Below are 27,975 nucleotides of genomic sequence, written 5' to 3'. Positions count from 1 at the left end.
TGGGACAGGCCTCTTACCAAGGAAACACTGAAACAATTTGTTTGGTTGTTCTTTTCTAAAGGTATTATGAGAAGCATTTTAGATTGTTTTCTACAGCAGTAAGATTAAGAAACAATAAAACCATCAGTTTATTAGCAAGTAAAGAAGAGAGAATTCCACTAGCCATAAACTGAGAGCAGCTTTGCCTTTTGTACAATTTGCAAAAATAGAAAATTAAGCAAGGCTGACTGTCCTTAGGGGTCTTGGAGGGAGACAAGACATTTTAGTGGTGATCCAACTGGGTAAATCTCTCCTTTAGACACAAACTGTGGCCTACATCATGCTGGTACAGTCAGAAAAATAAAGAGTGCTCACTGCAGGGATGGGCGAGGACTCTGACTTCATCCACAGCTATGTACCCAGGGTGTCCTTTCAAAGAGACAGACTCAAATATCACCTGAAATACAAAAGAAAAGAAAATTCTGAGAAAGAACATTTGCATCAGTAATTTCAGCAGTCACCACATTCTTCTGTTATTCCAAGTCTGAGTCATTCAAGGCATTTTATTAACAATGGAGGGATACCAGGGCAATTCAGTGTGTGAATGCAACACCAAATCTGTTGGGGAAGCAAAACAAAGGATTAGAGCAACATTCAATAGGATTAAAGACAGCTCTGTGCATCTCTGATTTGGAAAAGCAATAAGTGTCCTGGGTATATGCACACACCTATATTCTCTTAAGAACCAGTCCAAGAACGTTAAGTGGAAAAAAAAAATTGATATCTTGCATTCAGTATGCCTTGGAAAATTGGACAAAGCACTACACGAGTCAGAATTATCTTCCTGAATCAGTGTCAATGCATTCTAGTCATTTGTAACTTCTAAAATTCACTACTAGAACACTTCAACAGAGTAAAGAATACTTAAACAGAGTTAACTGTTTAAAACTGGTGTTCAACAGCTCTTTTTGTTCTAAATAAGAGCTGGCATTCTCAGCCTGTCACTGTTCAGCCTCTTCTTTATCTCCTTCATCAAAAGATTTAATACAGTAAAAGGTTCAACTGTCCAAATATTGCCGTGGATGAAAAGTGACCAGAATTGCTGATGTTCATTTTGCTTTGCATTTGGGCTTCCAGAACATGGTTTCTTATGTTTTCATGACTTCCTAAGATCTCTTCCCCCAATTTAAAACACAGTCAGATGTGAGATCTCCTGAAATACATCCATAAGGAAAAAAAGGCATAAAAACAGGCAAAGACAAGTTAAGAAAAGCTCAGGTGCTAATAATATGCAGAACCAAAGTTCTCCTCCAGAGGGGACTGGACAACAATTAGGCTGCCCAGGAAATACTAGGAAGAAGCAAGCCACTGGAAGATAAAGTAATCCAAAAACCATTAGCAAGTGTTTTGTGTTATCAAGGTCCTTGATAGAATTTTTAGAGTATAAGAGTATAAAATAGGAGTCTTTAGTATGGACATTATAATTACTTTAGCAATTAAATATCATTCATTATAAAAATTACATTTACTGGGAAGGTCATGCAAGGCTCTACTGCAACTCCCTTCAGACCTGAATTCAAGTGCAACATTTCAGCTACAAAATCTTATTTTGGTTTTACAGTTGTGAAAAGTCATAAGCCACAACAAACTAATTCTCAATTATCTGCAAGTCAAGAACTTGATAAATTCTCCAAGGCACTGGCATCAGGTATAAGTGGATGGCAAAAGTAAGCACCAACACATAGAGAATTGGCTTTGGTTAATTACCAACATGTGCAGGGTCTCTAATACAGCACAGTCTGACTTAATAATAACCAACTCAGCCTCTAAAAAATCCCTGTCCACTGGTGCAGAATCCACTGAGTAGAGCACTCCTCTCAATTCAAGCAATATTGTTTGACTATTTTATTCTGTTCTGCTTTACATTCAGATATTCCCAGTCCTTTCCCAGTTCAAACTTACACATTATTGTCTTTTTGTGTATTTTGAAGTATCTCATCTCTATCAAAGTGAGAAGCATGGAAGCACCTGGGCTTTCCTGAAAACTGGGAATTGAGCCCCAGCATGGGGAAAGGCAGGAATAAATGTTTATGGGGCCCATTTCTGCAAATCTCATGCTCAGGGTCCCTCATGTCCTTTTCAATTCAGTTGGAAATGCAGCATGATGGTTGAGACAGGCAATGCTTTGCAATTAATAATGTTTTGCATTTAAAGGATTCCACAGAAATTAATAAAGCTGACAATACAAAGCATCACTCTTCAAAAAAGCATTCTTAAATGCTCCTGAGGTCTGCAAACACAAAGTCATTTCATGTTTCTCTCCCCCTGAACAAGCCCCCGTTGCAGCTGTGATTTACCAACAATGTCTGTGTTAGCAGCCTAGCCCAGCTCATCTGTTGTGCTACAACACTTTTCTCCAGGCATGGATCAATAACATTCCTTGCTATACATCACAAAAACACCTTCCTGGCAGGCTCTAGTGCTGCCCTTGGTGCATTCTGGGACCGAGTTCATCCTCATGGCAAGCAGTAATTCAAGATTACACGTATTACCTTTCTCCAAGAACCATTAGAGCTTTTTCTCGCTACGCTGGAAAACATTTGCAGGCTGAGAATCCAAGTACAAGTAACTCCAGGGTAGACATGATAAATCTCCCCACGTTTTTCTGTCTCAGCTAAGTGCTTCTGCAGCCAGATGACTCCTATGACCCTTGCACAGACCTCAAACACAACCTCTGGCAGCTGCTTTGGATCCCAGTTTTCCACTAGCCACATCTCCAAAGTTCAAAGTACTTGACAAAGCCTCAGACCAGGGCAGAGAGCTTCAGGTTGTTCTGCCTGGCTGAATTTTTGGTGCACATCCCAGTCCAGGATGGTGTGGTTTCCGTGCATTAGGAGGATAATTGACATTTTGCCTGATGCAGAGTTCAATATTTAGGGAAAATGTTGGTTTTGCATGGTCTTCTCAAAATACAGAAGAGGCTGTCAGGCTTCTTGTGTGCAGAGAGGTCTCCAAGAATGCAACTTTGATTTAAAGCTGACAAAGAAATAGCAAGTGTGAGGGTGCTGAGGCCCTGGCACAGGGTGCCCAGAGCAGCTGTGGCTGCCCCTGGATCCCTGGCAGTGCCCAAGGCCAGGCTGGACAGGGCTGGGAGCACCTGGGACAGTGGAAGCAGTCTCTGCCCATGACAGGGGGTGGAATGTGATGATCTTTGGGGTCCCTTCCAACCCAAGCCCTGCCAGGATTTTATTAAATAACACTGCAATGACACATTCTAGATCATGAGTGTGAAAAACAAGACACTTCTCAGGCAGCAACACACCCAGGTTTTGTCATCCTCCCACCTCTGGACTTATTTAGTCAGAAGTGTTACTTTAGGCTGGCAAATACCAATAATTTTCCTCTTCAATTTTTCAAGCTTCAAGTTCTCTTTTTTTCTTTTTACTTTTTCTTAAACCTTGCTTAATTGTAGAAACTCACTGGACTACCAACAAAGGGATTCATAAAACCAGAGGCTGAAACCAGTCTACTAGACCCCCATAATATCCAGGAAACATCTCAAATTTTAAAAGCTATGCTTAACAAACAAAAATACAAGGATGACCAGAAGGAAACATCACTCTCACTCATCACAAATTTAAAAAGAATCCCCTTGCATTTCTAGGAAGGAACTACTCCTGGGCAGGTACTGCTGCCTTCCAATCCATTCAGTTTTGTGCTTCAGTAGAAAATTCTTGTTTGATTTAAAGGATTCTTTTGCTCAAGAAAAGCAAACTTGACCTGCCAAAGTACTTGTAAAAGACCTAAGTGAGGCTCAGGAAGCCTCCTATTGATATATCTGAGAGCAGGATCCCTCTTAGTGTGAGATCAGACTGCCTTTTGCAAGTTTTTCAAGCACCGATTTTCTGGGTGAAAGATCATTTCTGTTATCTCTGTGGAGCACCAAGGATGAAGCAAATTCTGCTTCATGCCCGGGATCATGTTAATATGAATGGAGTAGGAGCACTCCAGTGTGCCTTCAGAGCAGTCACAAGTTGTGCACTGCCCTTAAAACACCATTTTCCACACATTTGCATCTCTTTATCCTTCCCTCTCGCCCGCCTGGTGCACTCTGTGGATTCTCCTGGTATCCACAACTCTTTCAGAGGCAGAACATTAAAGCATCTTCCTCCAGCTCAGATTTTACAGACCTCCTACCCAGTTATTAGAAGCAAGAAAAAGAGAGGCTTTTCTACCTGCTGGTTTTTATACACAGACTATTTGCTGCCTTTTCATAGTTCATTCTATCCCGGTGCCTGTTTCACTCATGGCTTTTATTAGTATCACATGGACATCAAATCTCCTGCAAGGTTTAGGATGCAATTACCTCCTAGGCTTTTTTTTTTTTTTTTGGTGTGTGTCTTGAATATAAAACAAGACAAAAGTACCCCTTCAACCACTAAAAAGCAGTATGTGAGTCCATTATGTGTGAACAATCTAACTGAAATTAAAACAATGGCTGCAAAGTTGCCACATGAATTTTGAAGCAGACAACTAATAAGTTGGTGTAAAACTAATATAACTAAAAAATAGTGTAGCCATTACATTCCTTGGCTTTGTCGTTGTATAAAAAAAAGTTATCTTCTGACAGAATAAATAAAGATGTGCTAGAAAGAGAAGGAGCTGAGGATCTAGTGAAGAATATCTACATATGATATGGTACAAGAATTTATTAGTACCTCATGTCCTTACACCCCTTGTATGGGCACAAGATGCAAAGTCAAGTCCAAAATTGTTCCTTCTTATGGAACCAAGGTCCAAAATTAATCCAGGGAGATTTATACAAACTATAGATATATATCTAGAAACTGTTTTGTTTGCAGTCACACGGTGCCACAGAAAGTGCCAATACAAGTGGCAATTTCACCACAAGTGGGTCTTGTCAATAATTGCCTCCCATCCATCAGTGTGGCCTGCCAAAAACTAAAGAAAAAAGTGAGGAGGAAAGAAATAGTCAAGCTGCCTATATATCCACTATAGGTGAATTTATTCTGAGAGGAAAATTCATGGAGGGAGGTGTCGATTTTCAAAACTAACGAAGGGGAGAGAGAGGGGAAAAATATCACAAACCCCTACCTGGTAGAAATGTGGCCAGAAGGTGCTGATGGCCAGCTCAGCCTTCACCCAGCCCTCAGTCACCACTCCCGACACGTTCCAGATGGGGTTGCCCTGGGGGCCCCCGTTGACCTTGACGTAGACGTTGAGGGAGCCGGGGCTGGAGCGGTCGCGGCTGGACAGGTAATAGTGGAAATCAATGCAGTGGGTGTCATTCTCCTTCAGAGTGGGCAGCAGCAGGTGAGCTTTCTGCCCTGATGCTCTCCCAGAGCTGTTCACCATCATGAAGGAGCCTGCAGAGCGAAGGAAAAAGAGAACAGAGAGGGTTTGGTTGGATTTTTAGGTGTAAACAGCTATGTTTGAAAATTCAGCCTTTTACCACCCACAAAACAAACCTTCCTCTGAAGGAAGCAGCTGTTTGGAGCTAGTTGTTAGGGAGAGAAAGGACATTAAAATTGCAGGGTATATAGACCAGTAGATTCAGGGCTAGCTAGAACCACTTTAATTAAATAACTTGCAAATCAAAATAGAAATGCTGGCTTGCTTGTATTATTTTATCACCTTGTGATCACACAGTCGCTCTAAACAAAAGCACGTTCCCACTTCAAGCAACAGCCAGGTTCTCCTGCTGCACACTGTGCCCCAAAGGCACATTCAATAACAGGTGAAAAGTGACAGGATGAGAGGAAACAGCCTCAAGTTGCACCAGGGAAAGTTTAGATTGGATATTAGGGGAAAAATCTTCATAGGAAGTGTTGGAAAGCACTGGAATGGACTGAGGAGCAACCATCCCTGGAAGTTTTCAAGAAATGTGTGTATGTGGTGCTTGAGGATGTGGTTTAGTGGTGAGCATGGTGGTTTGGTTGATGGTTGATTTGATTATCTATAAAAGTAATTTCTGACCTTAACAAGTCTATGATTCAACACTAAAACTACAACAGAGCAAGCTCTCAGCTGATATTTGCCTGCATCAACCAATACCCTTAATTCCAGTCCATATTTGTGAACCCTGGCACCTGAATATTTGAAGGTCATGTTAAGAAAACCCCAATTTTCAGAGCCCAACCAAGTGAGGGATGTCGTCAGAACATCAACATCTTTACTTGTAATAATGCAACAGGACAATAATTCATGTGGGAGGGAAGGGTAGGCTGAATTTAGGGAGGGAAATGTATATTGAGGCAATTTATGAGTTTGTTAACCTTGAAGTCAGCATCATATTAACTGTGGCACTCAATGTTGAACTCACATTTGGATTCATCAAGCAGTTATTTTATAGCACATTGTGTCTCCACTCATCTCCTCACAGATGCATCAAGGTGACAAATGTCAGCAATAAGGGAGAACATGATGAGAGTTATTTGATTCAATTCTGGTTACAGGATCTCCTTTATGTGGGTGCAGACACTCACACTCAGAACTAAAGAAAACACTGGGATGGGGAAGGGGGAATCTGTGTGTCAGCAGCCAGGCATGATAATTTTTAATCAAACACAGCCCTCTTGACACTCCTGGCTCTGATGCTGCTGCCAAGCCACACTGCAGATGTGTTTGTGTGCTGGCCTCTTGCAGTTCACAGATTCAGATTGAGTTTGAAAAGCCCTGCCTCACTTCTGACCTATTGACTTTCCCTTTTCCTCACCATAGCACGTGACTCGGAAGAGCCAGGCAAACATTTGGATCAATTCTGTGCTGTGAACAGTCATATATTATGAATTTGTAACAGCTACAAGCAACTTTCTCTTAGAAAATTTTTCCCCCTGTGTTTATATGATATATGTTCATTTTGTAAAGGAACAACAGGAGGAAGTCAATTAAAAAAAAAAAAAATTATTAAAGTCACACACTGTAAAGACCTTGGAAAATTCCAGTGCAATGCAAGCACAGATGAGGAAGAGGAAGAGACTCTAACAAAATTTATAGGCAAGATGGTCTCTGGCAATGCTGCCTTTCAGTGGAAATGAAGGAAAAACAAAAAACAAAATGGTCCCAAGTCAAGAAATTCCAGATTCTCAGAAAGAACTTGGAGAAATGTTAGAGCTGAATCCAAACTTTCTGGTTTTGGTCTAAAAATTAAGATCCTGACAAATGTCCATTGCTGATGTAACTCTGACCCCAGTCAACCATAAAATACTCTTCTTCAGCATGCAATGTATACACAATACTCTTAAAAACCTACTCAAATAAACTTTTGAGGGACAAACTTTTGACACTTGGGTTCAGTTCCTAAGAGCTGAGAACATTTATAATCAGCAAGCAGAGATGCCAGCAGGCCTGGAGAGGCAGCACAGGCTGTCAGCTGAGGGAGCAGCCTGGGAACCTGACCCAGCCAGGCTTGGGCAGGCTGAGTGGGACACACAGATCCACCAGGGCTGGAGCTGTGACACCCAGATCCTCCCTCTGCTCTGCAGCCAGGATGGCAGAGCTGGAGGGTTCACCTGGAGAAGAGAAGGTTCCACAGAGACCTTAGAGCACTGTCCAGTGCCTAAAGGGGCTCCAGGAGAGCTGGAGAGGGACTGGGGACAAGGGATGGAGGGACAGGATAAGAGGGAATGGCTTTAAGGTGAAGGAGGGGAGATTTAGATTGGAAATTGGGCAGGAATTGTTCCCTGTGAGGGAGCTGAGGCCCTGGCACAGGGTGCCCAGAGCAGCTGTGGCTGCCCCTGGATCCCTGGCAGTGCCCAAGGCCAGGCTGGACAGGGCTTGGAGCAGCCTGGGACAGTGGAAGGTGCCCCAGGGACTGAATTGGCTTTAAGGTCCCTCCCAACCCACTGTGGGATTCCAGGATCTCTGCCAGTACAGAGTTGCAAGAACTGCTCTTCTGCAGAGAATTTGGGAGGGAAGACCATGGAAAACCACAGAGTAAGGGTGGCAAGGTCTGCAGGAGTCCAACAGCTGCTGTGAAAGGCTCTGCCTGAGGCTTTTCACTGAAGTACAGTGCAGACAAGTTCTCCATGTGCCAGATCCCACCCCGGGGGAGGCAGGTGCAGCCCAGAATCACTCCAAGGACAGCAGAGCCCCTGAACATTCACAACGGTTTGACCAAGTGCCCCCACACTGGGGAGACACCCAGGAAAAGGGATTTTTACACAGTAATTGATTGCACAGCATTCCACTTCTGGCCATGCCTCTCAACTTTTCTCTTTTTAATTTGGATAGTATGTAGATTATCCTGCCCTAAAGAACTGCTCTCATCTGTGCTGTGTCTAACACAATGCAGCCCTGAACTGCACTGGGGGAGGGAAGTGCTTCAATGACAGCAAAAGTTAGGGAGTATTTCACTTTTACAGATCCGTATATAAAAATAACGAGCTTTCCTCTGGGAGAAAAAACATCAGCTTTTTTATAAAAAAGTTCCATGCAATAATTACAATTTTATTTTTTGCCACCCACAAAATAATGAATCACAAGCTATTCATGGCCTTTTGTGCAAGTGCTGACAGTTCTGGGGAGAGTGGGGAACCTGAATCCAGCAACTGACAACACCAACAAGAAAAATACCTATCCACCTAAAAACACGTATCAAAATAATTCGTCTTAATTACCAAAAAAAAATCTTGCAAACAATTGTCATGGATAAATTATTCCCAGCTTCCTATTTATAACATTTGATTTTGTTTAATACAATATGTGTAGAGATACAGGAGGAAATCCTATAAGAAACACAACTTTATCAAGTCCTGATAAGAGGTATTATTTTATGACAATGGAAAAGATGAAAAATATCCACTTACAGAGCCATCTCTGCCAGAGAAAATAACTCACACCTTGTTTAAAGGGATTTGGGATTTGTTCCCTAGGAACTCTACCACAGTTCCTTTCTTTCTGCAGAGCTTGGAGTGGCAGCTTCCCCACAAACCCTTCCCTGGGATACCCCAGGCACAGCTCACCCCACAGGATCCAGAGAAAAACCTCAAGCCTGGCCATCCTAGGGGCTGAAAACTTGTGATTCTGTCAGGGTAATCACTGACATAAATAATATATGAATATTACAAAAAATTATATCTATGTTTATATATATATATATAAATATATATATGTATATATAAAAATATACATATATATTTTATATATATAAAAATATATAAAAATTATATTTATATCTATAAATATACATATATATAATTTATATATTATAAATCTATAAATATAATATTTAATATAAAAGTCAACTGTGAATAAATTATACCCAATATCCTATAAATTGACTCCAAATAGACTTTTTTTCCTTTTTTTTTTCCTTTTTCTTTTTATAGTGTGAATTTGAACACGTATCCTGTCCTCCAGGACTTTTTCACAAAGTTGCTCTTCATGCTCCAACATCAACAGATGAGATCCACTCTCCTATTTACAAATTTCCAAATTTGTCTATGGAACTTGTGTGGGGAAGATCCATCACTTAGGAGCAGGTGAGAGATCATGAAAACAGCTCCCACCAGGAGAAAATAAATAAAAGACAAGCCAGCCTTTTAAAGACAAATGTGGTTTTCCTCATTATCCTTAATGAAAATTGACATATTGTGATTTAGGGTCTGACAGCCTTCTTTAGGCTGAGCACAGAGCTGAAGCTGATGGGACTTATTCTCAAATTATAGGCCTATGTGTGCAAATAAAAGAGATACCATCTGCTCTGGCACCAACAAATCACTTGTCACAGTTTCCACTCATACAAAGGACTAAGGAATGAGTTAACATGTCACAAATGGAAATTATTGACTAATAGATGACTGAAAGCCTCCTGAATGTCTCCAGGCAAGAGTATGAATAAAACAAAAGGTATCTTGGAGAAACTCTTGTTTAGACTGTTGCATATCCAAATGGGGGAAAAAAGAAACTATAATATTATTGAGTTTCATTGTTTTGTTTACTTCCTTACAAAGTTCAAGTTTCCAATACTACACTAAACTGAAAAAAAATGAAATTTGGAGGAAAAATTATCTATGCTGGATAAAAGTTCTTTTTTATGTTCATTTGACAGAAAAGTATAAGCTCATTCAAGCAAATTGAGCATAAGGTCAATTAAACATGGTGTTCTTGGATCAACAGGTTAAATTAATTAATATCTTGCTGGTTTTATCCTGACTATGTAAAAATGAATGCTTTATGCTCACATCAGTCAGAAGCAAGAAGGACAGGGAGACTGTAAATAAATTCATTTTCAAAAATCCTTTCCAACGGCAGCAACATAAAACGCCACTCTCTCCTAGTTATTAAACATACCACTGAAAATTGGGGAATTAAACCATGAAGTGCTCTCTAGCTGGCCATAAATTTCAATTTTTCCCCTGCTTGGTGGATAATGATGCCTTGATAAGCGTCCTATTATTGATGCATCTGCAGCCCAGCTCCCGTTTGCGGAGCCGAAACGCCGCTCTGCAGCAGATGGTGGCTATTGTGTTTACACATCAGCACTTTATGTTTGCCTTCTCTCACGTCTGCAGTAAAGAGAAGGCTGTAATTGAGTTTTTAATGGCTTTGCACATTGTTCATTAAGTTTACACGAGTGTGCTCTGACAAATGGCAGCTGAAGGAACGCGGAGCCGCCGGCAGCGCCCGGCAGACCTTGGCTGGTGCTGTCTCACTGCTGGCTTTGAAGAGCTGGGCTTGCTTCAAAAGTCAAATTACAGCAACCAGGAAAGACTTGAAAAAGAAGCTGTCAAAATGCTCCGCTGCAAAATGAGGCTTCTAAAAGCCCGAGCGCCAAACCCAGGTGTACGGTGTTGTTCTAAAGAGCAGACTCTTCCTGACATGAAGATGCAGGTTTGCAGCAGGTGCACCAGCCTGTTTTGAGACACAGTTGTGTTTATTGCCAGAGAACAACTCTATCTCCCAGAAAGTGAGTCTGACACCTGTCCTTGTTAAGGCAGAACAAAGCAACGTGGGATAATCTGGGCTGAAGGGGCCTCAGGCCAAGGCCCTGCTCAAAGCAGGATCAGCCCTGAGCTTACCACTGAGCCTTCCACACCTCCCCAGAGCATTGCCCATCCCCAGCCTCCTCCACTGCTTCACTACCCTCTTATTTTTCTCCCTTTTATTCAACCCAAAACCTCTCATTTCCAGTTAGATCCTCTGTCTCTCATCCTCCAGGCACCTGCTGTGGTACAAACTAACTCAGTGCTCCTGATCTCCTCCTGGTAGGAAAGGATTTGTGAGGCGAGGCTTTGCTTTGCAGGAGTGCTCTGACCCTTTCCCAGTATCCCATTCCCAGGGAACAGGACTGGGGTCACTTCCCTACCTCATACACTGAGCCTTTCCCTTCATCCACCTCTTTTTCACAGGCATGTGCAGAAGCTCAGATCAGAACAAGAAGTCTCTCTGAACTACCTTCAAGTCACTCTGAAGGTCACAGAACAGACACTGAACATTCCATATGTTAAGTATGACAAAATATGTTTGTGGTCAGCACAACAAAATTCCATCTACCTCCACAGTAGGTTTCCAGCAGTGGCAAAGCAGCCACTTTAAGCAGAATATAAGAATTCTTCACAGGGTGCTGTGAAGCAGAATTTACCATTCCAATCTTCTGAAAATCAGTAATATAAAGATTTTTTTGAAGTCAAGAGCTGCATTAACCCCATTTATTAATTAGCCACAGAATGATCTTTCTCTCATCATTTTTGTTGAGTCAGGAATAAGACTCTGTCAATGAGCTCTGGAGTTTGATTATACATTGTGCTGGGGAAAATAAATGAATATTTCCAAGCACTTTAAGGTTCTGTAACTTAATTTGTAGCTATTTTACAAAATTTATGATTACCTACCTGCTGCACACTTCCCACATTTTTACATCCAGTTTTCTGTATAACACTGAGAAAAGGCTCAGAAATGTCTTCCCCTCACTGATGTACTACAGACAGCAGCGTTTGTACAAACCCAGGAATTCTAAATCTCATAAGCATATCCCTTTTCCCTGTATTAGGGCAAAATCAAACCCATGGGGTTTAATTCTTAAATGTGAGTCATACTGAATTAATTTAGCTGTGAAATTGTTTGATTCGCTGATAAATATGAATATAAATGGCAATGAGCTCAGTATCATTCATGAGGACAATTCATTCACTTGGGAAATAGTTGGATAATAGGGAAGAATTTTTTAAAGAGACAGCCTGCTGCTTGTAAAAAGCTTTTCTTCTGAAAATGAATGTTATTAAAAGTATTATGATTTGGGGGGATTTTTGTAAGAAAAATCTTCTCAGAATGAGACTGACCTCATATTACCTCAAATATTTGCTGTAGATATTTAAAGTAAAGAGTGTCACATAAACACTTTTCCAGTCCTCCCCGAGAAATGAAGTGTGTGCAAAAGTGGGTCTGCTTTGCCCATTTCCAAAAGGCCTGGGGAGGGGAGAAGCTTGCAACGCCTTTGCTTTATATATAAAACCAAATAATTCTGGGCCTGTGCTCGGAATTACAAAAGCAGGTTTCCCACAGGTCCATAATTGCCAGCTGCAGACTCTTCCACTGATTGCATGGCCTGAGCCATGGAATGACTGAGCCATGCAGGACTGCTGCATTTCAGTGTGCGCCCAGATCCTGCTACCCATAAAACACCAGTGCTTTGTTATCAAGCTCCACTCCTCTTACAAATGCTGCCCAAAGCCTGAATCACGGTGACCCACAGGCACTGAAAGATGTTCACAACCCAGAATTGATGTCTTATGAAGGCTGCACCCAAGATGAACCAAAATGGTCCCAAAATGCACGGCCGGGCACGGGGTCTGTCACTGTGATCAGTTCTGCTCCATTTGCACCTTGCAGTTCATTGTCCCATCCCAGCTTTAGCCCAGGCAGTCCCACCCTGCTTGTTTTTCTCTCTCCAGCCCACGGTGTTTGTGCTCTTGGGCTGAGATTTGGGTCGTTTGTCCTTGGTGCCCAGCTGGAGCAGGAAATGTTTTGTGTCCCTGCTCTGTGCACAGAGCTCACCATCCCCTCATGTGAAGCTCAGAATTACACACTAAAGCAATACAGAAACTGAAAAATACAATAGCTAAAACCTGAGGCATCAGAATTGTCTCCAGCCAAGTGGCAGCTTCCCTTTATCCCCTCCTCAAATTAATGCTGAAGAAAGGAACATTTACAACATTTACTGCAGAGGCTTCACCAACCTGGATGGCGAAGACTAAACTACCCCTGACAGAAGGAGCAAGGCAAAACTACATAATGGATTAAAAAAAAAAAAAAATAAAACACATTTTAATGACTTTCTGTGATTCAGAGTCACCAAACCCTCTTCAACTACAAAATCCATATGGGAGGTGGTCAAGTGACAAAAAAGCCAACAAATGCCTAATTAGCAGAGGGCTTTAAGGGGGATAATGGGATTCCTGCAAGAGGCTGTGAAGCAGGGACTTGGGAAGGACTGCATTTGTTAATGGGATGCTCTTTTAACCTTGCAAGATTATTTAAATCAATAATAAAAATAGCTGCTTCTGTTGTTAAAAGCATTCTTCCAGCAGTTTTGTGCAACTTTTGGTCACAAAAGGCTGGCCTTGACAAGGACAGCCAATGACACAGACTGAGAGATTTGCAATAGAAATATAAAGTTCAGGACTCAGGTTCTGACTTCATCATTTCCTCAGTGACACAGGTTTTTATTCTTTATTGTCCAGAAGAAAATTCAACTGAAACATGAAGACAGGACTCCTAAGAATAGCAATGAAAAGCAGCACTTGGGAGAGTGAGAGTGTCCAACACAGAAGAGACAAGAGGACATTTTTAAGCACAGGAGGGACTTATTGCCTCAGTTTTTCACCAAGGCATGATCTTGAAGTGCAAGAAAACCGACTGTAACACCTCAGAAGTGACAAGGCAGAAAAAAGAAATAATAGCTCTATTGCCTGTTTCTGGCCTCAGCTACAGGCCAGAGTGGTCTCCAGTAGTCTGTACTCAGTATAGAAACCTGTTGGATCCAGTGTGGAAAATCAGCTCAAAAAAATGAATTCTCATTGTTGTGGACACAAGCACAGCAATGATACCTCACTGCACCTCCAGCCATTTGTTCTAAGACATTTGTTGAGTCAGTGAGCTCCTGAAGGCATTGACATCAAACATTTCCTGTCTATAACAAGCACTGCACAGTTTATCACAAAGATTCACGGCAACATTTCTCACTTCAGTGGTGCAAGGTGATCCAGCATGGCTTTCCACCTGCATCTCTGGAGCACAGTCCTTTCCTCCTTAAAAATCACCAGCTGGAATAGCATCAGAACTCCAATCACATTTTTCTCTCCACCAAGAAACATTTTTATTTACAACATAAATCATTGTCCATGAGGATTCAGGAGAACACCTTTGCTCTATAGCTACAGCCTGTGGCAGCTCTTCTGTGTATCAGAGAATCCCAGAATGATTTGGGTTGGAAGGAATGTTAAAAAACATTTAATTCCACATTCTTTCCAAGGGAAGGGACCCATTCCACTGTCCCAGGTTGCTCCAAGCCCTGTCCAACCTGGCCTTGGACACTTCCAGGGATGGGGTGTCCACATGCACAACATATCTCATGCTTCTCTCTAGAGTCCACTACTATTTCTAGAATTTTCCTCCCATATTCTGTAAACTTTTCTTTAATAAAAGCCCAATTGTCACAGCTGAGAGCCTGGGTTCACTGAGAAGCAAAAACTTATGTGTGCTGTAGAATCAGAAACAATTCTATAAATCTCAGCAGTGAAAAACCTTTTTAATAGACTCATTGCCAGCATTCACTATTGCTAAGGTCACTGCAGTAGTTTCCTTCAACAGTGTCCTTATTCTATTATTTACAAGCATGGTATAAATTGTTTGGCAGGGATATTTTAAAAAAGAGTCCATTAACAGTGGAGTTACACCAGTCTATCAGGTAATGGCATTTGTAATAAAAACCCATACAATTTGCTGTAAACAATAGTCAGGAATTCTCTGCAAATTTAATTTTGTAATGTGATTATCTTTCAAAACTGATGAAAATGTACACTAAACCTTGCAAACTGAAGAGGTTTATTTGCTTTTCATTTCCAGTAGCCTGACAACTACTTATCCTACCAATCACTATCTTACCACTCTGGTAAAATATAGGCAGTTTATTTAAACAGCTAATAATGTTTATGTAATTAAATGGGCAAGTAAAAATAGGGGTAATAGCCATTATCCAGTATAATATCTTCATTTAATGACATCAAAATTCCTGTTCTTAACACCCAAGAGCTTTATTGCAGCTGAACCTTGAAAGAAGTCCCAGAGACATTGTGGGGACAGGAGTCCCAGCCTCTGCTCGAAGGCTCTCCCACAGATGTTGCTCAAGAAGGCTCAGGATTCAGCAGAATTCACCATCCCTTCCTCCTCTGATTTAACCTGGGGCATAACCTGCTGCCAAATGCACCTCTCTCTCTCAATACTAACAGGAGAGGAGTTCAGAGGAAATGGTCAGTGCTTTTTGAGCAAGTAATTGCTGCTTATTTTGTGTGCCTCAGCTTTGTATTCAAACACGGTGCTTATTTGAAAAATTAAATTCTGTATCCTGTCAAAACCCTATGGTTAAAAATAAAAATCTCTCCAACCAGGTGGATATAGATGCAAAGAACACATGTTTTAGGTTGGTGACTACAAGCAACTGAATAATTAAATCACTGCATCACAGCCACTGCAACATCAACTCTCCTTGGAGGGGGCAGCAAGCCAAAAAAGTCTGTTGTTTCCCAGTGTAAAACCTCTCTCCAGGAAGAGGATCTGATATGCTTAAATGTACATAGATCTGATATGCTTAAATGTACATGACATGCACAAAATTTGGATTAAAAAGTCATGTTTCCAGTGCTCTCTATCCCATGAAGATCTGACTTATGTAATGGTGAAAAGACACAGAAAAGAACTTCTAATAGCACATGATTATCCTCACAGACTGCTCTGCATCACCCAGATCCAGTGGCTGATCAATTAAGCCATTACAAATTTAACAAGAGTCCTTTGCCAGGGCAGCCTTTGTTCTCGACTTTTATTTTGTGTTCATCTTATTTTCCAACTTAGTTTTTTCTCTGAAAACATACTTTTATTTTTGCCTAATCCTCTCCCCTAACAACACTTTAAAAGATAAAGGACAGACTGTACAAACTCCATTCTGCCCCCTTCTCCCTTCCCAAAGATGCAGCAGCTGTTGGCTGCAGCCTCATGTGTGAGAGGTGCATGGATGAATGTTTCCAGGTTCACAACAAGGAATTACAATTATAACAATAATTCATAATTGAATTTATTTAATTTGGCTACTCCGGAGCCGCTGAGGTTGGATGCTCTCAGGTGGTTACCCTGGTGTTGTTCAAGGTTCTCAGTCTGCTGTGTCTAAAAAAAGCCTCTGTGTCTCCAAAGCCTCACAAGACCATCAGCTGAGACAGCTCTACCCAGAGCCTCCTGCTCGTGGCAAGTTAATAAACTGTGCTTATCTTCGTGCTGCTGTGGTTAATTAAAACTGACATCAAATCTAAATTGCTGGGCCAGTTGGACCCTAAAGGTTGAACCAACAAGGGCTTTGTGGAAACCGCTCCTGAATTGCCTTTGGCATCAGCCAGGCAGCTGCCAGAAGTATTTTGGTGCAAACATCACTTTCCTGGGCAGCACTGAGCTCCACAGCTCAGGCACATATTTATTTTCAATACATTGGGCTCAGTGTTTGCTTAATCATTAAAGACAAATAGCTAAATATATTTTATTACATAATTCTAGAGTATTAGGAGCGGTTTCCATGTCAGCCAGAATTAAATGTCTCATTAGCAGGCATGCAGCTCCATTGCCAGCCAACATTTATGTTCTCTGCAGCTCAGCTAACATTTCCATATGTTTTGTATATGCAACATTTTCTAGGAAACTGCAGAGGGATTATTACCTTTTCTATTTGTGACAGAAAGCACATATTAAATGTAATGCCAAAAGGCAACCAGAGCAAATGATGTCTGAAAAGGAATTGTGTCTTCAGTTTTACATAACTCTGCTCTAACCATATGGTCACTTCTGTGTACATCTAAGAAATCAACACTACAGCTCCAAACTCAGAATATGTTAAAGGTCAAAGGCTGAGCTATTTTTTGCACCAAATTTTCAACTTTGATGAGCTCAGTTTCTGAGCACTGGGTGCTGCTGAAGTCACTGCTGCTATTCTGGGAGCGCTGCAGCACAGCCAAGGATGGAATTTGGCAGAGTGGGCTCAAAAATAATTAAGGCCATCTCACAAGCCACCACAGAGGATGACAGCACAACAATTTCTGCAAAGGAGCAGCTCCAGAGTGCCAGAGCAGAGGCTGGTGCAGCCCCAGAGGGGTGTGCTGGCACGGGGGGAAGGAGCCACGGCCAGCCCACGCCTTTCCCAGCTGTGATCACCCGCATTTGCTCATTCCCATGGGAACCAAATTACACCACATTTTTCTTCTAAATTCACGGTTTGTTTGCCTATCTTAACTCCTGTTAGAACTGCAGCACCTAAACAGGGGGGCTGCTACCAGTACCCTCTTTTCCAGGGGATTGTAGCATTCAGGGGGACAATGTCCGGCTGAATGGTTCTGAGTTATATTTCCAAATAAAAGAGAAAAGGAAATGCCAGCTTGAAGCAGCTCAGTGCCCACAGTGGCTGGTCCTGGTGTTCACAGAAGGTGCCTAAGTCTCTGTGTTAACAGAAAAATTTAATCCAAATAGCAGCGATTTCTGCATCAAATCAATAATTTGGTGACTGGTTCACACCACAACACAGTACTTGTGCTTAAAGAAATCTGAAAACACACAGTTATAATTAAAGATTATTAAACTATATCCATCATTACACCAAAGTCCAATCATTATTTATGGAAACATCTGATAGCACTGAAACTTGACAAGTATTTCTGCTCAAATATCTTGACACTTGTGTTGAGTAACAAAGCATTTTTTGAGTAGCTTGAAACATGCTGCCTTTGAGCCACTGCACACTTGCCCCTGTTTTAATCAAATAGCCTCAGAACACTTAAAGGACACACAATTTGCAATATTTTATCATGTTTCACTTCTTGGTCTTTTTGATATTAGGCAGAAACAGGATTACCAGTATCTACAAAGGCTGTTAGTCCCATGTGCTTTCTGAGCTGGATGCCTGTGTAAACATTTTTTACTAAATTGCCCAAAAGTACAGAGAGATTTATTTCCTGTGGACTGCAGTTCATTTAGAAATAAACAGCGTTATGTGCATGTTGTTAAATTTTTATTAGAAATTAATGGTATCTACTGAATCACATTTTCTGGTCCTGATTTTCCTGCTGAAAACCAACAGGGCAGGATACTACCAGAGCCATTTTGAGCTCTGCAGGCCATGGCAGATGGACTTGATAGCACTGCTTGGATGGGAGCTTCAAATACTGTAACTGCTGAGTTCCTTGGTCCATCTAAATCTACCTTTTTTCCCGTGGTTCCTGCCACAACAAAATAATTGGTTCAGATGGTCAGGAATACACTGAGTTTGTAGAGTAAGCAGAGTTCATAGTATTCACAAAAAAATCAGAAGTTTTTTTATGAGAAACTGCCCCCAGCCTGTCCAAATCTGATGAGCTGCTAGCTTATCTCGATTTCCTCACAGCTCCCCACACCTTTTTCTCTCAGTGCTACTCTAGTTATCCAATTGTCCATATTTTCTCACAGAATGGAATTTAATGCATTATTAGGAAGGACATTTGGGACATCTGTTGTGAACCCTCTGACACTTTTGACTATTTGCTGTCTGCACTCACCTTCAAAACCCACAGGAAGTTTTGTTTCCCCCTGAGGATTACTTTAGATAATAAACTCTGAAAGGTATTTCAAAAGCTCTGAAATAAATCCAGTTTAAATCCATTATTACACTGGCACAGTAATTTCTGCACAATAGAAAGTCAGAGTTTTCCTCTGTAAAGGTTCTGATGGTGAGTCTGCTGTGCTGGACCCACCTTAAATGAATTCATCTTTTTATTATTGTTTTGATTATGTTCTCTCCAAGCTTCCTGAAATTATCCCCATTTTCTCTTCTTCAAAGAAAAAATTCCCACTGCTTTTCTATTTACTGCTCAATTAAACAGCTATGAAAGAAATACATCAGCAAAGCAGCCACTTCACTCCAAAATCCCCTCAGATGATCCAAGACTTTGTTGTTCCTCACCAAAATGATAACCAGCCGTTTGCCCAACACTTCCTCGCTCTGACATCCACCAGAAAGGTCCATAAAAAGACACAGTAATTTCTAGAATTAACACTAGTGCAAAGTAATCATTTGGAGCCTCTGAAGCGTGCATTTTTCTCTAAGTGAAGCAGCTAATTACTGCTGTTCTCACTGACTCACCAGCTCCCATTTCCTGCAACTAAGAGATTTAAATAAACCTAGAATCTCCTATTCTTATTCTGAGCTTCTCTCTTCACCCCAGTTTCAAGTCCCTACACTACAGTTTGGAATTATTCTTAGCAGACTCCTTTTCATTTTGGAGAGCTGAATGCCATTTTTATCCTCAAACTTCACATTTATTTGAAAGGCTGAGAGATTTGGGCCTACTCAGCCTGGAGAAGAGAAGGCCCTGGGTAGAGGTTAGAGCCCCTTCCAGAGCCTAAAGGGGCTCCAGGAGAGCTGGAAAGGAACCTGTGAACAGGGGGAATAGTTTTAACTGTCAGAGGGCAGGGCTAGATGGGATTTTAGGAGAAATTCCTCCCTGTGAGGGTGCAGAGGCCCTGGCACAGGGTGCCCAGAGACCCAGAGAAGCCGTGGCCGTGCCTGGATCCCGGGAAGAGGGAAAACTCAGCAAAGAGAAACCTGTAATGATGAATTTAAGCTGAAAACTCAGCTTAAACTGACAAGTTCAGGGCATGGAGCTTAAACACTCATTCCATGCATGTCAGGATCCACGAGGTCTGCTCTGCTCCATTGGGATTAGGAGCAGAACTGAAAAACTCTGCACATTTGGGACCATCACTTCTGCAGGGAAGTGCTGGGAGAAAAACTTGTTATTACTGGGAGGGCACTTGAGGTGTTCACATGACAAAGCTTCACCTGTCTGTTACTGGTGATGTTCCTCATGGACACCAGGTGTGATCCCTTAAGCAATATTTTGGTTGTAGCAAGGTTCCTGTGCAAGGAACCTCCAACTATTGACTTTATCCCTACATGGGGGATGTGTATGCATGGAAACTGCTCAGAGCTGCTTCAAAACATGTGGGAATAGATAGGTAACACTGAACCTGCAAAGACAGCAAGGTCACAGGGTGTATAATTGGAAAAAGCCTTAGAAAATATATAAATATATGCTGATAATATGAGTGTCTTCCTTAATGGCTTGATAGCACTTGGCATCACAATTCCAGTTTTGAACCAAGGAGAGCTTTTCCAAACTGCATTCAGGATTTTTAAGGATTACATTGATTTAGGGGAAAACCCCAAAACCCTATACATATATATTTTAATTCTAAAGATAAATAATTTTCATTGCTGTTTTTAAAAATAAAGACAATGGTTAGGGGTGGAATGAGATCTCTGTGTTCTCTTCCAACCCAAGCACCATGATTCTGTGTTTGAAACACATCCAGATCTACACTACAGCTGGCAGTAGCTTCCTGTGTACAGGCTCATCTTAATTCTTCCACTGGAAGCAATGACAAGATCTGCATGCACTTCAGTAAAAAAGCAGCTCTCTGACACACTTTCAATTCACTAATTCTATTTATCAAAATTGCTGTAATTTAAGCAGGTGTAAAACATTTGGGGGGATTACACATTTTGCTCATTAACAGACAAAGAATACCAAGAGATGTTCCTGGCATAAATAGGAATAAAAACTAAAATGCTAAATTAAACATCTTGGAACAATATAAAACACTGTGGTTTGATTGGATGCTAGGCAATTACAGATGGCCAAGAGGTAAAGTAGAAACTTCTGTCATGTTTTAGAACCTGAATGCAGCTTCAGTCCTGGCAGGACTTCAAAAGGGAACAGAGATTTTTCCACAGGCAAGGCTTATCCTACAATTCCAACACTTAGCAGTTGAAACAGGTTGTAAACACCTTGAGTAGAAGGAACTCAAATTAAAACACACTTTTAATTCTGATCCTGCTCTAAATGACCCAGACAAATGAACCTCCCCCTGAACTCAGCATGATCAGCATCAGTGCCAAATTATTAACAAGCATTTTCTCAGTAGGATTATCTATCCCTGAAAAATAATTACCCCCTCACAGCCTTGCAAACAAACAAGCCATTTATGTAGGATTTACACTGAGTTAGCTCACAAATTCCTACACACAGCCTGACCTTCTGAGCATGCAGACACAGTTAAGCTTGCAGTTTTTTCATTAATCTCTGCTACACAAATCTAATCCAGGATCATATTCCTACTCCTCCCAGTTTAATATATCAAATTCCACCCTTACTGAAGAGTTGTGTTCTAGACAGTTCCAAGCATTACATTTTTCTGATATGGATTTGGGGATGGAGATTTTCCCAACATCCACATCCTGCTCATTTTTAGAACGTGGTTTAAACAGTTGTAGCAAACAGGATGATTTTCATTCAGCTTTCCACTTGTAAACTCCAACTGAGTTGAAGGAACAGAATTTGGATGCCATCCTCCACATCCAGATACACAAACACACACCCCAGATTCCTATCAGCCTCTGGACATGAGAGTTTTTATTCCACTGACAGTAACAGTGTAATTTGGGATGTACATTAGATTTACCCAAACCATACACAGTGTGACAGATATTCACTGTGCTTCTGCCACTAGAAATGCCACCTGGTGTCACTTATTCCTGTGGTTGCCTTGACAATACCACACCAAGCATTAAAGAGATGCCTGGCTTGTAAGGAAATTCAGCAATATCTCTTGATAAACATGTGTGTCTCTGCATGTCACAGTTACAGGTTGCTGATATTTCCCTGAAGAGATTAAAGCTCTCAGATCTCTTCATGCAAGAAAACTACCCTGGTAACTTTATCTTTTACAGATACATCCCCAAATCTTCAAAGTATTTGTCAAGTAAGTATTCAGAACTCTTTTCTGATCTGTGCAGAACACAGGTACCACGAGAATCAGCAGGATACTTCAACATAAACCATCTTGGCTTAAGAAGGCAACTCCAAAAGAAAACTGAGTGTCCCTGTTGTCTTTCAGATTGCACTCAACCAGACAGATGTGGTGAAAAAAATCACAGGAGAAATAAGAAAACATCTTCAAATGCATAAATGATTAAGATTCCTTCCTCCAATAGTTCAGCATAAAACAGATCATTACAAAATCTTCTTTATTACCATTACTTAAACTTGCAACACAGTCCAAAAAATAGGCAGTTAAAAATGCAGCAGTGTTAACAGCAGAAACGTGGGAGAGATCTTTTACAGCTCCCATTCCAGAGGACCCTTCCACAGACTGGCTGCTACTGGTGTTACACATCCTCCATGCACAGGGCTAGAATGACACTCCCCTCACAGATTAAACTCTAATATAGACTAAATTGGGAAGTTTATACTCCTGAAAAACAACTGCTGAAATTATCTCCATGTTTATCACAGAATCACAGAACAGGTAGGGTTGGACAGGACATTAAGGATCATTTAATCCCAACCTCCTTGGCCAGGGCAGGGCAGGTTTGAAACAGCAGTTTTTGCCTTGGAGGTTCTGCTGAAACACCATCAGAGTGCAGAAGTTGCTCATGACTTTGCCATTCACAGCGATCACTGCCATCATAAATTCTCTGTGAGGAGTAACCTCATGAAATTCTAGAATATTTCCCTTTAAATGGGAGTGCATATACAGATAGCCAACTGTATTGCCAGGATAATTGATTTGTCAGGAGCAATGATTTCAGATCCTGGACAACTTGAGTAGTTCTCAAACTACCAACATTTCTCAACAAAAAAAGCAAGGGCATTTAGCCTGCCTCCTCTTGTTTTTTGATAAATTAATGAGATGCACTGATGCTTCAAGTTTGGCATCTTAATTGTGTCAGTGATCTGTGATAACTCAGAGGATGGTGATGCTGTAACCACACATGAAGGACTCAGTGCTGCTCCACACACAAAACTGTTCCCTTCCCAACTCTAGGAAGCTGCAACATTAAAACAAACTTTGTGAAAATAAGAAAACCAGTAAAAATCTTAAGATAGTCTTCTTAATGCTCTGCTCAAAGCAGTTCTGCACACACCATTTTCAGTGGCTGAGTAAGAAATGTACCTGAGATGAAACACTTCAGAATGGAATGCAAATGTAGAAACTAACTGTGGAAAAACAAAGCTCCTTTCCATTTGTTCAGTGCTCTCTAGCACAGAGCCCCATGATGTGAGCCACCAGAGGAACCCAGATTGAGCAGTCCTGCCACCTGGCAATTGCTTTGCAGATTTGCCTGGTTATGTTAGAAGGAAGAATCCAATTTCCAAATCTCCAGGCAGTCCATTTAAAACACACCTTTCCATTTGGAACACGTACCACTTGCAGCTTTCCTGAGACACAAATACATTTCACTCTTGTAAGGCAAAGGCTCAGCATATTCCACCACAAACTGGTAACATGCCCTAGATTTACTTTTAAAACACAGATATCTTTATGAAATTTTGATTTCATAGCACTGTAGGTAGCACATGCTAAATGCAACCCTTCCTCAAAAAAATAAATCATCTTTAGGAATCTTATCCTTCTTTTCTTTTAAAATATTGGCTCTATTATTGCACCATTTTAAACAGTTCAAGATTTTTTTTAGTCAGTGTATTGTGACAGCACATAAACGAATTAACAAAAATTAAGATAATTTGCCCCATTTGGCTCAGTTTCTATTTTGTACTCATGCAGCCTCTATCAAGGGGACTAATTTGGAAGAACAGTGGAGTGTAATTTCTTCCTGTTTCCAGAGTCAGCCAGACTCAGCATGCAACCATTTCGCTATCAGTTTGTTTAGAGCTGTATTTCTAAAGAGTATATCCTTAACCCCCCTGGAATTCTCTGGCTCTTTAACATACTTATTTTTCTCTGACATATTTTTCTTACACTTCAGAGTAAAAAATTGTTTAACCATTTGTTATTTAGGAAACTACTGAACAAGTAGTTTCATACACAGAAATCAAGCATCAAAAGGCATCTAAAACACCACATACCAACAAATTCTGAAGTATTTTGTTGGGTTTTGGGCTTTTTTTGGAACTAGATGATCCTTAAGGTCCCTTCCAAATCAAACCTTTATATGATTTTAAAATTCCATGCACTCAATCGCACAATTTTACAGCCAAAGTCTTACAGGATGTGTTATAATGTGAAGCACTGCATACCTGTAACTTTGAAATTAGTTTAATTACTCATCAAGCTCTCAGAGATGTTATTACAAGACAGCTTTTACGTCTAAGATGGTCTACAGGTAAGTCAAGCCACAAAGTCTGGGTTTCCCTCCTCAGCCTGGTGCTCCCATGCATCACGACCAATGTGCCAGGGAACTTCCCGACAAGGGTGCTCAGGGCTGCACAGCTGTCTTAGGCTGCCAGATGTGCCTGGGGCTGTGTGTTCTGTCCCCATGTGTCAGAGCTGGGGCAGCTCTCTGCTGTTCCTGGGGCAGTTTTTTCTTTCTCTCTCCCACAGCCAACCCTCCCTGCAGGAGATCTCTGCTGCCCATGGCCACTGAGTGTCCCTGCAGGGCTGATCCAATCCCAGCATCCCATGGGGAGATGCTCCGCCCAGGGGAGGAGCCAAGCATTCCTGCCTGGATCCAATCTGAGCCTGGCACAGCACAGCAGCCTTTGCCCCCTGCACTGCCAGAGGAGCAGCTTTGTGCTGCCCTGCATGGCCAGAGGGAGCCCAGGCCCATCTGCAGCAGCCCTGGAGCTGCAGAGGAAAACTCCCCCCTTGTGCAGGATCCCTGCTGCAGCAGAGCCACAGCTGGCACTGCAGGAGGGCTGAGCCCCCATGGGATGGGGCTGGGACACCCCCTGACACACAGGGGACAGGGCCTGTGATCACTCTGGCAGTGCTATGGTTTTTTTTCTTTTTTTTTTTTTTTTTTTGTACTATTGCATTTGTATTTTTGATTTACCTAGTAAAGAACTGTTATTCCTACTCCCATATCTTTGCCAGAGAGCCCATTAATTTCAAAATTATAACAACTCAGAGGGAGGAGGATTGCATTTTCCATTTCAAGGGAGGCTCCTGCCCTCCTCAGCACACAACCTGTCTGTTCAAACCAAGACAAGAGCCAATTCCAGGGAGCTGTTGGCCAGTTGGAGACCACCTACTCACTCATCTTTCCCATGCCAAACACCTCCCAAAAAACCAAAGCCTTCACAAGCATTCAAACCACACATAGGGAATTCCAAGTATTCTGACCAACACTGAGGCAGCACTGAAAGCTGACAACAAAGCACATCTGAAGAAGGTTTAGGTTTACTATACAGGGACAAATGACAAGAAAAATTAATTTTATTCCACTTTTTCATTGAACTTCTCAGCTGTCCCAGCTTGGACCATGCCCTTGCTAAAGCTCCCAGTGAAACCAGAGCCAAGGCTCCCTCAGCCAAGGCTCCCTGAGCCAGGGCAGGGTTCTTAGCACTCATTCCTCACATTTATCACATTTATCACAGCCAGACAGAAGGTGTGAAATGCCATTTACACAGCCAAGAGGGCCACAGAATAAACCACAACCTGGCTTTGGCCTCGAGCCTCTCAGTGCACACCCAGGAGTGGCTCCAATGGCTGAAACAGGATTTAATCCATAAAATCAGTTCTGCTGCCACTTTCTCCTCCTGCAGATCTCCCAGAGACCCTTTAAAAATCAACACTTTCCTAATAAATGTAAATATTGGGAGAACGGTTCTTCCTTCAAAGCAAAGACAGAGTGAACATTAAGGTCAACCTGAAATTAGTCCAATTGTTTTATATTTCAACAGCATGAAACTGTGGGTTTTACTTCAGATAAAGAATATAAAAATTGACAGATCCCACTTGATAAGCAACTAATTAGTCTGGTATTTTCTCTTTAGATTCAGCTATGCTTTCAAAGAAAATAGTACAAGAAATCTTATCCTGAGCATTTGCAGTACAACACTTTCCAGAGAAAGCCTTCTGAGTCTGGGTAATTAGTGAGCAACCTTGAAACCTTTACAGTGAAGATGTTTTAGGTTTGTTATACAGGGGAAAATCACAAGGAAAGGAAATTCTATTCAGCCACTGAGAATCACAGCAGAGTTGCTGCTGCTGCTCAAAGATGTGCTACCAGAGAATTTGTTGCTAAGACAAATTTTAAATAAGCCAAGGATCTGAAGGGCATCTCCAACACCATAAAATTCAGAGCTGCCTTTCCTTCCTGAATCAATAGACACATTCCTGATGTTTTATTGCCCTGATATCTCTGCTTCATTGGCGAGTTGCCTTTTTCTGCCCTGAAAATGTCTCAAATTTGAGCACAGATACAAAAAGTGAGAAAGGGAAAGAATCTGTCCTTCTCCCCCAAAGAGTCCAAGCAGCACAGCTTCCCTGGATAAAGGCAAACACAAAATGTGCTCCCTAATTAATGGAAACACATGTCCTTGGTGTTCTAAAGTCAGCACTGCTCAGATCTAATACCTCACCACAGAGAGTGGCAGCATAATTCAGTCCCTTGTGATGGGCACAGGGAGGAGTACACACTTACAGCACTTGTGGAGTCTGTGCTGATGCATATGTTTGTGAAGAAACATGGATTTCTCTTGCTCTTTCCATATAGATTTTCTTCTCTTTAATGAATAAGTCATTAGGATAACAATTGCCAAGCCCTACTCCACTCATAACAAGGCCTTTCAAGGCTGATGTTGTCTAATTTCAATATATTAACTCATAAATTTTATTTTTTATTTTCTCTGGGGCTTTTTCCTCTCAAGGCATCCAGGTGCCACAAATAACACCTTGTTAATGCATGCAGCAGACATACATACATTGATTTTCTATGCTGAATAATGAAATAGGAAAGAAAATAAACAGAATAACTTTATCTCTCACTTGAATCTTCATTTGAACTGGCCACCAGTATTATTTACAGCAGCTGTTTGATCTTTTTTATTTGCACTTGGTGGAAGAGCATCCCAGAGATTCCTTCAGAAATTCAGGGATACAGAGTGATCACTGTGCTCCAAATCCTGTGTTTACTTGCTTTTTCCCTATTTACTGGCATATTCCATCAGTTCTACTCACAGAGTTCAAGGAGGGCTTAAAACACACCCGTATCTGTTAAAAATCCAATTACAAGCCTATTCCCCAGTCCTGACATGCCACCAGAGGATTTCAAAACCAAGGGTCAGACTTTGAGCTTCACTTATTAACATGCAAGCCAGTGGTGGGAGCTGGGCAAAATATTTCTGTGAGCAGCCAGTTCAAAAAGCATTTTTTTTTTTTTAAATGAACTCTAATGCAGTAATGAAAAAGGAGGTGATAATACACTGGAAATTATTCAGACATCTCAGGGGTTCAGCTGCTTCTGCCATTCATGTGCCAGCTGCCTTCCTCGCCCTTAAGGCCAGAGTTTTCCTGCTTATTGCTACAACATCAAAACCCAAACAAACATGAAACTGCAACTCCCTGGAAGGTTTCTTCTCAGCAAGGGTGATGTTATGCTCGGCAAAATGAATAAATCACTGATATTCTCACACTTTCCTGCTATGAGCTGTCTCTTAGAGAAGGAAAAAAAAAAAACCCACAGGAAAAATGGAAAAGCATTGCAAACACCCAGCTCTTCACTCCATGTAGGATCAGCTTTCCATGCCATGCTGTTCTACATGGAAGGAATGTGACAGCACATGGTTTGCATTTCTGTTCTGCTCTCTTGTCAGCGGGATCCTGGGGAAGCCATGGAAGTGGCCACCCTGGTGTAAACTGGGAGGTTTTTCAGCCCACCTGGGCTAAACTGGGAGTTTTTTTAGGCCATCTGAAAGAAAAGATCAAGAAAAGAAAAGATGA

At 41.4% G+C, this 27,975-nt stretch overlaps 1 protein-coding gene across 5 annotated transcripts in view; it reads right to left on the bottom strand.

Annotated features, from left to right (window-relative positions):
* PTPRT (protein tyrosine phosphatase receptor type T) overlaps positions 1-27,975 on the bottom strand; it is a 493,222-nt gene that overhangs the window by 298,367 nt on the left and 166,880 nt on the right. For all 5 annotated transcript variants that reach the window (XM_063172177.1, XM_063172179.1, XM_063172180.1 and 2 more), the window contains exons 3-4: positions 5,095-5,366; positions 355-436 (exon numbers count right to left, since the gene is read on the bottom strand). In XM_063172177.1, coding sequence (XP_063028247.1) covers positions 355-436; positions 5,095-5,366 — 354 coding nt within the window. The remainder of the gene's footprint in view (positions 1-354; positions 437-5,094; positions 5,367-27,975) is intronic.

This window comes from Melospiza melodia, chromosome 19 (genome assembly GCF_035770615.1).
Source record: "Melospiza melodia melodia isolate bMelMel2 chromosome 19, bMelMel2.pri, whole genome shotgun sequence".
Taxonomy (NCBI): domain Eukaryota; kingdom Metazoa; phylum Chordata; class Aves; order Passeriformes; family Passerellidae; genus Melospiza; species Melospiza melodia.
Note: the sequence above shows the minus strand (reverse complement) of the source record. Positions and strands in the feature narration are given on the sequence as shown.